The sequence below is a fragment of the Arvicola amphibius genome, chromosome X (genome assembly GCF_903992535.2).
Source record: "Arvicola amphibius chromosome X, mArvAmp1.2, whole genome shotgun sequence".
In the NCBI taxonomy this organism is placed as follows: domain Eukaryota; kingdom Metazoa; phylum Chordata; class Mammalia; order Rodentia; family Cricetidae; genus Arvicola; species Arvicola amphibius.
Genome location: NC_052065.1, coordinates 105,747,476 through 105,761,014, shown reverse-complemented (window position 1 = coordinate 105,761,014; position 13,539 = coordinate 105,747,476). Strand labels below are relative to the sequence as shown.

At 36.5% G+C, this 13,539-nt stretch overlaps 1 protein-coding gene across 3 annotated transcripts in view; it reads right to left on the bottom strand.

The window, feature by feature from the left end:
• The window catches only part of Tenm1 (teneurin transmembrane protein 1), a 572,293-nt gene that overhangs the window by 488,149 nt on the left and 70,605 nt on the right, over positions 1 to 13,539 (bottom strand). For all 3 annotated transcript variants that reach the window (XM_038316304.1, XM_038316305.1, XM_038316306.1), the window contains exons 2-3: positions 12,478 to 12,738; positions 10,830 to 10,886 (exon numbers count right to left, since the gene is read on the bottom strand). In XM_038316304.1, coding sequence (XP_038172232.1) covers positions 10,830 to 10,886; positions 12,478 to 12,738 — 318 coding nt within the window. The remainder of the gene's footprint in view (positions 1 to 10,829; positions 10,887 to 12,477; positions 12,739 to 13,539) is intronic.

Sequence of the window (13,539 nt, the reverse complement as noted above, 5' to 3'; positions counted from 1 at the left end):
CCAAACTGAGGCAAGGGTCAGGCCCCTCCCCCACTACATCAAGGCTGAACAAGGTATCCCACCATAGGGAATGGGCTCTAAAAAGCCAGTTCATGCACCTGGAATAAGTCCTGGTCCCATTGCCAGGGGCCCTACAAACAAAGCAAGCCATATAACTGTCACCCACATTCAGAGGGCCTAGTTCAGTCCCATGTAGATTCCCCAGCTGTCAGTTTAGAGTCTGTGAGCTCCCACTACCTTGGGTCTCTGTGCTTTTCCCCATTATGATCTTGACCCTTTTTGCTAATATCATTCCTCCTCTCTCTCTTCACTACATCCAGTAACTGATGGAAGCGAAGCATTGATCCACAGCCAAGCACTGGGCTGAGCTCCAGGAGTTCACAATGTGTTTTAATGTAAATTTATCTGATGAATGAAGGTAATTTTTGATGTTTAGAAAACATTATTATTTTCTTTACTGTGGTCTATATCTTTATCTATATTTTTCTACTTTGCTGCTAATTTTTCCTTAGTAATTATAAGTAGATAAATAGAGAATGTTATAAAAGATTGAGAGAATAAGAAATGAAAAAGCTCCATTAACATATACAAAGATTTCTAAGCTAACTCATAAACAAAAAATAATATTATAAGGACATTATTATATTTTAGCAGAATATATATTAAAATTTTTTTTATTACTGCCAGCCTTGAAGGTGATATGAGAAAACATATAGTCTCCATAAAGCATTAGCAGAAAGATAAACTGATGGCTCTTTTTCAAGGGGAAAATTTAGTGATGGGTAGCATTAAATGACCATTACCACAGACCGTCCTTTCCACTTATAAGAAATTAGCCAATATGTACTGAATAAGATATGTGTGTAGGAGATCAGTAGTAGCACTATTTTAAAAGAACAAACTGACAGAGACCTTTATTTGTATCTCTGGAACAGCTAAAGATAAAAGTGACACCTATCTGAATAGATCTCATGCCTCAATGAGGACGAGATGGATTTCTGCAACAAACACAGGGAAATATGTGAATATCTGAACTAGAAAACATTACTAGACTTTGTGTATCATGTAGTTCCATCCGTCCATTCACTGATAATATGGAAATGAGCATCACTCAAGAGTGGCACCTAAAAGGTGAAGACGAACAGACTGGCTCATGGTTTTACTTCAAACTGTTCTTACAGTATCAACTTTAAACCATCAGCAGATATTAATTTATCACAAAAACATTAATAAAGGTTTATCTACTCAAAAATATGCATTTTTCTATGTACCCTGACAATAGCTTAAAGTTCAATATCATTAAACTGGTTTTCAATTCTAAGAGTATAACAGTCATCACGGAAACATGTGGCATACACTTAAAGCAACCCAAATGACTTATATACTTCTTGTGACCATGTAACTCTCCAAAAGAGCTGTTACAAAAGTCAACTGCACTGCCTCATACATGCATAATGGTTCCTACAGAAGCATTAGAGTGCCAGTTATATGGCAGTGTTCGTGCCAAAGCTATTACCAAATCATTGCATTGTTTCACACACTTCTTTTGACTTTTAGATGGTTCCTGAGGAACTGTTCTTTCTGCTACAGAAGTGTCCTATATAAATTACAACATCAGGAGAAAGCATAGAAAGCACAGGAAAGAAATGTAAAAGAAACAAATCCCTCCAGTAAATGTGCATGAATGGTCCCACATGATCAGTTACCAGAAAGGTAACTTCTCATTTGGCGTACATACTACATGTCATTCAAAAGCCTCCAGGTGTTCATCTAGGCCATTTTGTCTCACAACTCCAGATGTTCTTGTGAAGCAATTTAGGGTCTGAAAATGGCATATGCAAGGCTATGATAGTATGGTATTTATTAGTACTAAATGCTATGTTGTCAGGGCTCTGGGTACACAGTACAGAAGCAATAGGGAGCAGTCATGGATTTCTTGGCTGTGATGGAATTGTGTCAAAGCTACCCTTGTCTGTAAAGCTCCTAAATAAAAGGGATCCATATGAAAGATAAAATGTCTTAACAAATCTTTCTGTGTAGTAACTTTTTGCAGTCTAGCCTTTTGTTGCACTGAATCCCATGAGGAATTCCCATGATCATTTAATATATTTAGTTTTTGTTTAATGTTGCTCAAATTGTTTTTGTCACTTATAATAAATCCTCTTAATTAGTTTGGCATTAATGGTTCCCACCAGCATATAAATGCCTCGAGGTTAGGGATTGTATATAATATTAATTTTTCAGGCATTTCTAGTACTGAATACAAAGCTTGGGAATATGTAGTATTTAATAAATATTCTTTGAATACAGCTATCATTATCATAAAACCTATAGACAAATATAATTTCTTTTTAATTCATACTTTATTAAAATTAGCAAATGCTTTTTCTTCCTATTTCTTTCTATTTTGCCTTTTAACAAACAGTTTTATTTTCAAATCTTATAGTCCAGTTTTTTTTCATTAAGGACACATAGAAAAACACATTTTTGAAAACTGATTATTCCAAATTAGCTGCTGATCAAAGTTTCTCCCTTCAACTCAGTGTACAGTCAGAGTTAATTATTGTGAGCTATTCTAATTTCTGAGGTTGCCAGTTAAGTAGTGTGATGGCTAAGCTAAGCAGCTGTGCACACCTGTGAGAAACTTCCTTGACTGGGTCACTAAAGATATTAAGACCCACTCTAAATTTGCCTTCTCGTGGCAGCCCACACAAAAAGATATGGAGGAAGGAAGCTTTGGCTTTTTGCCTGCCTGCCCTCACTATCACTGGCATGTTCACCTATCCTGTTGCTGAAGCACTCCTTCACTGGTGTCAGTACCTACTTCTTTGGGATTCCAGTGTAGACTGAAGACCTGCAGCTCTCTAGGAATCCTCTGGGACTCTGCCACAAGACGGAGACTGCAGAGACATCCTGCCTCATGAACTGAACATCTACCAGATTCTTCATCTTCCAGATGGGAGACAACCACTGTTGGACTACACAGAATATAGCCTGTACGCCATTCTAATAAATTCCCTTCTAATATCGGATATTCGGTGTATCAGTTCTGTACCTGTATGGAACCTTGACTAATACATTGTGAAAGCAGGATGGGTTCTAGAAAAACAAAATTTTAAAGATATTTTTGTTGTTGTTGTTTGTTTGAATTTTTTCTTTGTTTGTTAGTTTTTGAGACAGGGTTTTATTATATAATCTTAGCTGATCTGGAACTCAGCCTGTATACCAGGCTGGGTTTGAATTTATAACAATCCACCTGCCTCTTTTTTTAAATATCAGGAAGTGGCTTTCTAATCTGTTGATACCTGTAATTACTGAAGCCTCGCTTAGTAGCATGGAGCACATTAAGTATGTATGGTATGAACTACTTAACAAACTTACCAGGATAGATTCATTTGATTTTCCTGATTGTAAGGAACAGGGAATTTAGTGATTCAATGCATAAAACTTTTGGCAATTTGTGGAAAAATAAGAAACATAATGATTCTGCCTGGGTACTTCTAGTATTTGTGGGTAAATTCATGAAACATAAGAGTGAACTCCTTGATAAAATTAACCAACTTCTAATATCTTAGGATATATGACAAAAGAAAGGAAAGAACTCAGTGACACAACTAAGTGTCTGGCTCCAGATGCAAACAAAACAGACTAACAGTTTATAAGTGTGTCATGGAAGAGAATCTTCCCAGTAGCCATAGATTTTAAGCTATGGAAAATCAAGCCCAAACCATCAGTATAAGATTACTTGTATTTCTATTAAAATTCAAATCCCAGCCTAAGAAGGCATAAGTGGTTAAATCAATGCACTGTTTGATAAGAATTTTATAACTGGTGATGAAGATGTGTACAAGGAACCCACTGAGCCTGAGAACTTTGAACCCAAAGATTCTGAGGGGTTTAGTTCACCTGAGGAAATAGTCTCTTCACCCTTAGTAGAGGCTATTTCTCCACTCCCATCTACTGCAGCTTTGCCCTCTCCACCTTTGCCTGAGGAAATTAATCCATCACTGTCTGCTGGACTAGTAGTGATCTTGCCTGAAGGAGATGCCAGACAAAACAATAATGATGTCACTCAGGGCCTACCTATGTGCTTTCAGAACTATATCCAGACTCTAAGCTAAACCTGCTTTTAGGGAGAAAATAAGTATAGGCCACGGGGATGTGCAATATATCACTAAAGAACTTAATGATTTTGCTAATTCATGCAAGCAGAAGTCTGAGGAATATATGTGGGAACAGATTTTTAAGGACATGCAATAATGGTATAATGGTAGAAGGATCATAAACTGAGCTTTCTGATATGGGCCCTCTGGGTAGAGAATCTAGGTTTAGTATGGAAGCTTGCACAACCAAAATTTGTCATAAGATGGTCTATTGAAAAGATGATGGAGATATTTGCATTTCTTTGCTGTGTTGATGAAGGAATGTAAAGTTCTGGGAAACTGCAAGGCTAGAGTGGGTATAATGTGCAAAGCCTGATCCTTCAGAAAAGGAGTCACTTACTAATAAGATAACATCCAAAATGATGAGAAAGGCCACAGTGCATTTGAAGAACTTTATTGTTGGACTTTTCTTGTGCCAGCTGTTAGGATACTAGATACAGTGGCTCAATTGGAGGAATTAAATTCAATGGGTTATAATTGGGTTGTGGTAATACTTTGTTTCTACTTGAACAAATAAGCTTGCCTGAAGATCAGAGTGTGGAGCTAACCACACCAGTATCACCTCTTTGGTCTGAGGATTAAGCAGAGGTAAGAACTAGTGACTGGCTGTTCTGCTTCTCTGAAATTTCAGCTTTCACCCCGTAATATCTGACTCAGAATTTTTATTATTAAGACCAATTAGAATTTGCACAACATTGGGCCCTGAGGGGAAAGGGCCAGGTGGCAAAACTAAATCATCTAAGACAAAGGTAAGCATTGTCATGGCAATGGAAGGACAGGTGAAACAATGTCAGGTTCGTTGATTGGGGAAAGGAAATAATCAACATTTCCCATGTCTATGGGATATTCTAGGAGCATACATAATTGGTACTGATTCTGGGAGGAAAAGCAAATGTGGCTCTTCAGTTAAAGTAGAGGCTTATGTAGGTCCGATAACAAATGGAGTTTTGGGTGATATTTTATTCACAGTAATCCCAGTGGGTCCCCAAACATCCTGTGGTTATTTCCCTACTTCCTGAATCTATACCTGGGGTATATGTTGGCATATATACTTAAAAGTTGGCAGATTTCCCATATTGGTTTCATGAGGGCTATTATGATTGGAATAGCCAATGGAAGTCATTGGAGTTGCCTCTTTTAGGGAAAACAATGAACCAAAGACAATACCACATCCCAGGAAGAATTACAGAAACTAGCGCCACCATCAAGGGTTTGAATGATACAGAGGTGGTGGTTTGTACCACATCTTCCTTTAACACTCCTACTTCGATTGCACAGAAGACAGATGGATCATGGAGAATGGCAGTTGACTATTGAAAAATTAATCACGTAGTGGCACCAACTGCAACTGATGTACCAGATGTGATATCCTTATTTGAGCAGATTAACACATCTCTTGGTACATGGTATGCAGCTACTGCCCTAGAAAATGCCTGTTCCTTGATACCTGTCCATACGGATCACAAGAAGCAATTTGCCTTCAGCTGGCAAGGCCAGCAGTATCCTTTTACAAGTTTATCTCAAGGGTATATTAACTCTCCTTCTCTGAGTCATAACTTAGTTTGAAAGGATCTTGATCATCTGTCTCTTCTGCAAAATGTCCCACTGATACACAGTGCTGATAACATTATGCTGCTTGGACCAAGTGATCAGGAAATAGAAACCACTTTGGACTTGTTGGTAACACATATGGGAAGCTGAGTATGGGAAATAAATCTAAATAAAATTCTAGGGCCTTCTACCTCAGTGAAATTTCTAGAAGTTCACTGGTGTGGGGCACAGGTATTCTTCCTAAAGTAAAGTATAATTTGTTTTTCCTGAACTTTCACACCACCAAGAAGGCTTGCTTGGATTGTGGAGGCAGCACATTCCTTACTAGGGTGTGTCATCCAATCTCATGCATCAAGTAGCTCAGAAAACTGCTAGTTTTGAATGGGGATTGAAAGAGGAAAAGACCCTTTAACAGGCTTAAAGTATGTGAAGAGGCTTGTATATTATGGAAATGCTCATTAAAAGGTGACTTCAGTAGAGGTCACTAAACAACAGAATAGGATGACCTGTTTTGTGGATGATCAGCATCACTCAACAGCATTCCATGTTGTCAACAGGCCCATGAACAGAGGTTATTATGATGGAAATAGAGGTTGTACATGGGCTTGACAAATGGATTTCCACTCACCAAGGTGAACTGGCTACAGTTGTTGCTGAGTGCCAGATCTGCCAAAAACAGAGACTAATACTGACCTTCCAATATGATACCATTTCCAGGGATGACCTGCCAGCTACCAGGTAACAGGTTGACTATTTTGGCCGACTTCCAATGTGGAAAGGCAAGTGCTTTGAACTTACTAGAATCTTTACTTATTTTGCTTATGGATTTGCCTTGCTTACACATGATGATTCTGACAAACCCACCATACAGGAACTCAGAGTGCCTTATCCACTGTTATGACATTCTACACAGAATCACCCCTGACCAAGAAGTTAAATTCATAGACAGAGAAGTGTGACAACTGGTCTATTCTCAAGGAAGTCACTGATCTTGTTATATTGCCCACCATTCTGAAACAGTTGACTTCACAGAAAGGTAGAATGGCATTTGAAGACAGAGTTACAATTAGGGAGAATTAACCTGAATATATGGTAATGTATTTCCCATAGCCAGAATCTATGGGGTCCAGGAATGAAGTGGTGGTATACATAGGGATGGATCCACTCGCCATAATGACCCATTAGGAAAATTTTTGCTTCCTCTTCCCATAACTTTTAGTTCTGTTGGGACAGAAATATTGGTTCCAGGTGGGGGGATGCTACTACCAGTAAACATAAAATCTGAGCTAGAAGCTCAGATTTCTAACTGGCCCCTTTGGACTTCTGATGCCCATAAGTAAACAGGCTAAAATAGGAATAGTAGTAGTATAGAGGGGTGATTGGTTTAGACTTCCAGGTGGAAATTGATTCACTTCTCCATAACAGAGGTGAGAAAGGTAAGACTTGGAGTGCAGGAGACCTATTAGGGCGTCTTTTGTTGCTATCACATTTTGGGGTTAAAGTTAATGTGAAACTACAACAACCCAATTTTGACAGTATTACAAAGAACACAGACCCTTCAGGAATAAAATTATAGGGCCACTCCTCCTGGAAAAGAACTAAGAGTAGCTGAGGTGGTTGCTATAGGGATATTTCACTTGTATTTTAATAAATAAACCTTGCCTGAATACCTGAAGGTAAAACTAAGCCACTAGAGGCCAGGCAGTGGTGTCCCACATCTTTAATCCCAGTACTAGGGAGGCATATGCCCTGAATCCTAGCACTAGAGAGGAATATAAAGTGGGATGAGACAGGAACTAATTCTCTTTCAGTCTGAGGATTTCTTAGAGGTAAGAGCTCTCTAGTGGCTCCACTGCTTTCCTTTCCTGATCTTCAGGTTTAACCCCAATATCTGTCTCTGGGTTTTTATTAATCGTGCTATCGGTTGCTGTGGGTGGTAAAAAAATAAAGAATGGGTAGAAGAAGAAAGTAGTTAGAAATACCAGCTAAAGTCATGTGACCAGTTGCAGAAATGATAACTATGACATGGTTTTTGTTTTCATTTGGAAATCAAGCACTATATAAGGAGACCTGCTTATAGCTTATATTCAAGTAGAATTAAGATGTCTAATCATAGTTTTCAACTTAACGACATCCAGACTCAACTATAACCCAAACAGCTGGCAACACTTGTGAAGAACTTTCTTGCTTGGATCATTTGAGTTGGGAAGATAAACCTTAAATCTGGCCCATATCTTGTAGCGACAGGGCGCATACAATAGAAGAAGGAAGGATTTTGGTCATCTTGTCCTCACTCTCACTGATAAGTTTAGCTATCCTTTTACTGAGGCATTTCTTCCCTGGTATCAGGACCTACTTCTTCAGGATTCTAACACAGACTGAGGAGCAGCTCTATAGGAATCCTTCAGGATTCTAACACCAGGTTGAGACTGCTGAGATATCCAGTATCAAAGACTAAACAACTACAAGATTCTTGGCCCTTCAGTCAGGAAACAGATTTGGCCTAACCAGGTAGCAGCCTGTTCACCACTCTAATAAATCCCCTGTGTAATATATGGATATTCACTGTATAAGATGTTCCTTCAGAGAACATTGACTAATATAAAGTAGTATTGTTATATAGTTCCAAGAAATGATGAAGCAATCATTTTTCAGAGGCAAAGTTGCTTGTTAGATAACCACAGGCCTCATTCGATGTAGCATTTCTATCCTTCAAGGAGATCATAGATAATTCATGAAAAATATATTATCTCTTGCTTTAAAGCCCCCAAGCCTCAGAACATGACATGATTCTTCTTTGTCTACTTTGTAATTATGCTCTATATGCTGTGGCTAGTTATTGAAGCTATAACAGTGAATAAAGCAGGCCACATTTCTATCTAGTCTAGTGCTTGATAACACCTTCTGTGAGGTATGATAGTCTAGGACTCAGGCTCTAACAGTTAGCTAAAAGGGGAGTGTGAGAAGGGTATAATGAAAGAAGTATGATATCAAACTGGTACTCAGGCCTCAAGGTTCAACTAGCTAATGCATATGCATTTTTCTTAATAGAAAATTAAGTATTGATAGGTGTTAAATGATTGTCTTAGGACAAATGGGCAGGACTGAAAAACATAATAATATCCTGATAGTTCTGTGAAAACCTAGAAAAACGTATCCATTTTTTGTTACCTGTTATTTTCCCTCCTTGTTCAAATATTCCAACAGTCAAGTTAAGTTTTAGTATAATTCTTTAGGGGTGATAACATGTTACAGATTTAAATTAAATTCACAGCAACAAAACATGGTTGATAAAAAAGGTAAAACATTTTTTAAGGCTTGGTCTATTGATTAAATGAAAGAAATCAATCTGTTTGGCAATATTCTAAAAATGTAAGTAGAACAACTAAGGACCACTAAGTTATACAGTATACATGTGATGGACAGAATCGTAAGCATCTTTGATTTCACTTCTTAAATTCTTTTCAGGTTGGTTAACTCACCTGAATTAAAAATTTCCTTTATCTAAGCTTGTATGCCTCATTCACAGTAGTGAAACTTTAATCATCCTTAAGTGCTTCATAATATTGTTTCTATAGTTTCATCAATAATTGGAAAAAGAACAAAAAATATAGGAAGTCAGAAACAAAATAGTGTCACTGAGACTAACTGAAGCATGGAGATAGGATGGCATGGAATCTGAACTGCTGAAACCTATAAATCAAAAATATTTTATGGATTTTTATGTTTCAAATATAAAATATATAAATTCAAGTTAATGAGTTAATGAGATAGATACTCTGCTAGGCATGTTTTCATGAACGGATGATATCAGTGTGAAATAAATAGCTCCATTTACATGCAAACACAAATTTAAATGAGTTGAAATTTTTTCTTTCATTTAAATTAACATACATTTAGGAAAAGAAAAGCATTTACACTCTCAAGCTTTCTCTAGGAAAATGCTAAATACAGGCCAGCCCTGATGATTATCAGTTGAGAAGAATTACAGTTTCTACACTAGTGGAATTTTATTATATGTTATAGATGAGATCTCAAATTATATGCTCCTTATTGGAAATAGTAGGAGTCAGAGTAAGACATACAGAACTCTAAGTAGGGCTGTTCAGTTTCACATCATATAAAAACATCATTTAAGAGAGACAAAAGGATTAGAAGGTATTCTACTATAAAATGGGTTTATAAATTGTTGTTTACCCCTTCCTCTTGCAAAAAGGGCAGGAGGAGGAAAGGGAAGGGGGAAATAATGAGATTATGTTACAATTATAACAAAAGAAATAATGAAATAGAGGTAATAGGTCTGAGACTGAAATGACAGCATCATATGATGATATAATTGGGGATTTAGAAATGTTGATCCAACAACAATAATAAATATTACTACTGTCTATGTTATAATTACTATTCTAAGTCTTTATATTCTAACTACTGCATAATTTTTAATAAATGTGGTTTGATGAAAGGACCTACCACAAGGTACAAATTGAGTCATGTAAATCATTTATAAATGTTGGTCTCCATATCATTCTGCAAAGGAACAAATTCAATGAGTACAACATAAAAACACACATAGTCATGCAAAAACAAAAATCTTCATTAAATGATGACCTGCCTTTTGGTTTTATTTTTTTCTTTTTAAATGAGGTATTTGTGATTGATAATAAAATGCGATTGTAAGGCCAAGATAGCAGCATCTTGAGAGAAGGACCAAGGCTATCTGCTAGGCAGCACGAGAAAGTTATGACAGCATCAGATTTATACCATGGTAAAGCTAAAGCCATTCTAAATCCAATACAAAATAGCAAAACAAGAACAAGAACAAAAAGGTAGCTGTAGTATTTAGGCATGAACCCCAAGACAAATCAGTATTTTCCATGAAAGCATGTATTATCCTTATCTCTACCTGCCATCGAGCTTCTCTTCATAAGCAAAATACACACAATTAAAGGAGAAAAACAAGTCAGTACATGGTCACTAGACCAATCTCTGATAATTTCATTTGTTTAGCCTTATGAGTTACTTGTTAGTTGGTAAATGTTCATTTTGCAGACTAGGTAGGTGTCATTATTGGTTGAGGTAAAAATAACTTGTAGTCAAATATTTCAAAACACTTGCCTTGAGTAGAACCAGCTGGAGCCTCCATATCACAACAGACAGGCGAGAACTTAAAACCTGTAAGAGTAAACATTTTACTAATTATTCACCTAGTTGTCTGAGATTCCTAAAATTTCAACATGAACATTGCACCAAGAGTTTTTTAAACATAACTGCATTAATGAAAAATTATCTATGTAGGTATCATAAGATTTCCCCATTAATGCATAGAAATCAATAGTGTTTATTGTTTTCAGAGTTGTGGAAACATTAGCGCTACTTAGTTCTTCATTTTTCCTCATCCCTAAAATAAACCTCCCATCGAGGATCATATACAGATAGAATAGTACAGCCTAGGGGGACTTCTTTCTCAACGTATGTTTCAACTGAGTGAGCTTCCTGCAATCGTTTATGTGACAGGCCATAACCAGTGTGGAAGACATGAAGATATTTAAAAGAGACAGATGTGTCTTTCAATTGACTAACTGATTACTAAAACTATGAACTCCAAAGAAATGGGAATTTCTCAAGGGATCTCATGCTGGAATAAGAAAAGAGCACCAGCAAGCAGAGAATCTTGTCTCCCAGAACAAGATTTTAAACAGTTCTGAGGATTAGACTGGAACATAGAACATGATGGTTTCTGTGCAACTATTTGTTTTCATTTAAATTCTGTTCTTACAGGTATATATAGAATATTGAGTATATTTTTCTAATATCCTCATTCCCCAAATCTCCCTGTCCCTTTGTTCTCCTAGAAAAATTCAGTTCTGTTTTTATATAAAAATATATAAATGATTTTTTGTAATTGTATAAAATCTAGGCACCTCAGATGAGAGGAATATATAGTATTTGTCATTTTAAGATAGTTTAAATCAGTTTGGATGGCATGAATGTGGATAAGAGGGAACTCAGAAAATTTTGACAAAGAAAATGATGGGTAGACGAGATTAACTTGATTAATAATCATTTAATGTGTCTATTATGAAATGATTTTTGATAGAGGCAGAAGAGCATACATTAAATAAGTTAACTCCTTTCTGAAAACTCAAAAAGCAAAACCATTTCATTTTCTAAAATGTATAAGGAAATCATATATAATTACAGTATAATGATATTGCCGTTAGTAGTTATTGTCTGGCAAATGACTGATGTCTTTAAAATAATTGCGTTTGTGAAATAATTTCATTCCAATGTGGTTAATGTGAATCTGTTTATACACTCAGCAAGTTAATTTGGATCAAAATAGAGAGCCCCTACAGAGAGTATGTGTGCTATATAATTGTTCATCTCGTTGTTCATACACTGATATAAAGCCAAAATACATGAAACGAGTACTTCCTATAATAAATCCCACTGGGGTAGCACTGGAAAATAAAAAATGAAAATAAAAGGTGAGTAATGAATAAGACATTCACAATATTGCTGACTACATGAGATAATTTCTCTAGGGGTTCCTTAGAAATGAAGACTATTTTGTGTCGTTATAAATAAATGTGTCTATTTGCCAGATACTTAAGTATATTCCTTGTTCCTGGGAACCTGCTAACATGTATTTGTATTCTGCATGCCAAATGAAAGATGGGCAGATATAGGAAGTGATAACAAAGCAAAGGGGGAAAGCCATTCTCCCTGAATTTCATTTAAATTGCAGATGTAGCTTTCTTACCATTTTCCCCATCAGACTTCCGTTCATGGTCAGTGTCAGTCAAGGACAATGCAGAGTTGGCCCTGCTGGACAGACAGGAACTATGTTCTGACTTCATGCCTCTTATCCACATTCTCAGCGCATGGTCAGGGGATGCAGCCCCTTCTGTCTCTGTGTCTACATCAGATCCCATCTCTAGCTGGTAGCCATGCCGAGAAACGCTGTGCATGTCTGTCTGGTAGCCAGAGCACAAAGCAGGAGGAGTTTCACAGAATTCTATCTCTGAAAAGAAACAAAGTTCAGACAAAAAAAAGAGAGTATGTAAGTATGAACAAAATCACTAACTTTCACTTTTCTGTCCTCATGTCCCCTTCCCCACTGCTAGTAATTATGAGTTTTTGCAAAGTTAGAATTCTGGCCTTTTATTTATGTTAGCTAGAATTCTGTGCTTATTTTGCACTTCTGTTACTTAAAATTATGCTCTCTTTGATTCTTATAAGGTTCTGGTTTAAAAAAAAAGCATCCTCAAAATAGCTTATAGCTACAATATTTTGGTTGCACAAAATATAATGAAATAAGTGTGTACAATAAGTATAAGTATAGAGAGATGCCCTCTAAAGCAATTTCTCTTAAAAATGAATATATGTGATCTATACAGCACACCTATGCTTAAAATAGCAAAATTATTTGCTTTTCTGAGTATGCCATGTATATTATATATAATCTAATAAGTAATATAAAACTGAGGAAAACATTACATTCAAACAGATTACTCAAATATGTTAAACTCTAAAATTATGAGCAACTAATATTGTTCTCCACTGTTTCTAAATGAGTTTAAGGGATACATTTTGCAAATTCTTTTGTTTTGTTTTAAAGCTGGAAGACGAGGGTATTTGAGCTCAAAGGAAAAAATCCCAGGGTGGGCAGTCTGTAACAACAAACAGCTAGCTACTCAGAGGAAGAGAGTGGAAAAGAGGAAAAACCATGTCCTTGACTTAAGCCTGCAAGGACCATCAAAGGACAGGGAAGAGAATTTTAAGGAAAGAATAAGGAAGTCTGAGGTGTTTGGGTAAACAGTAC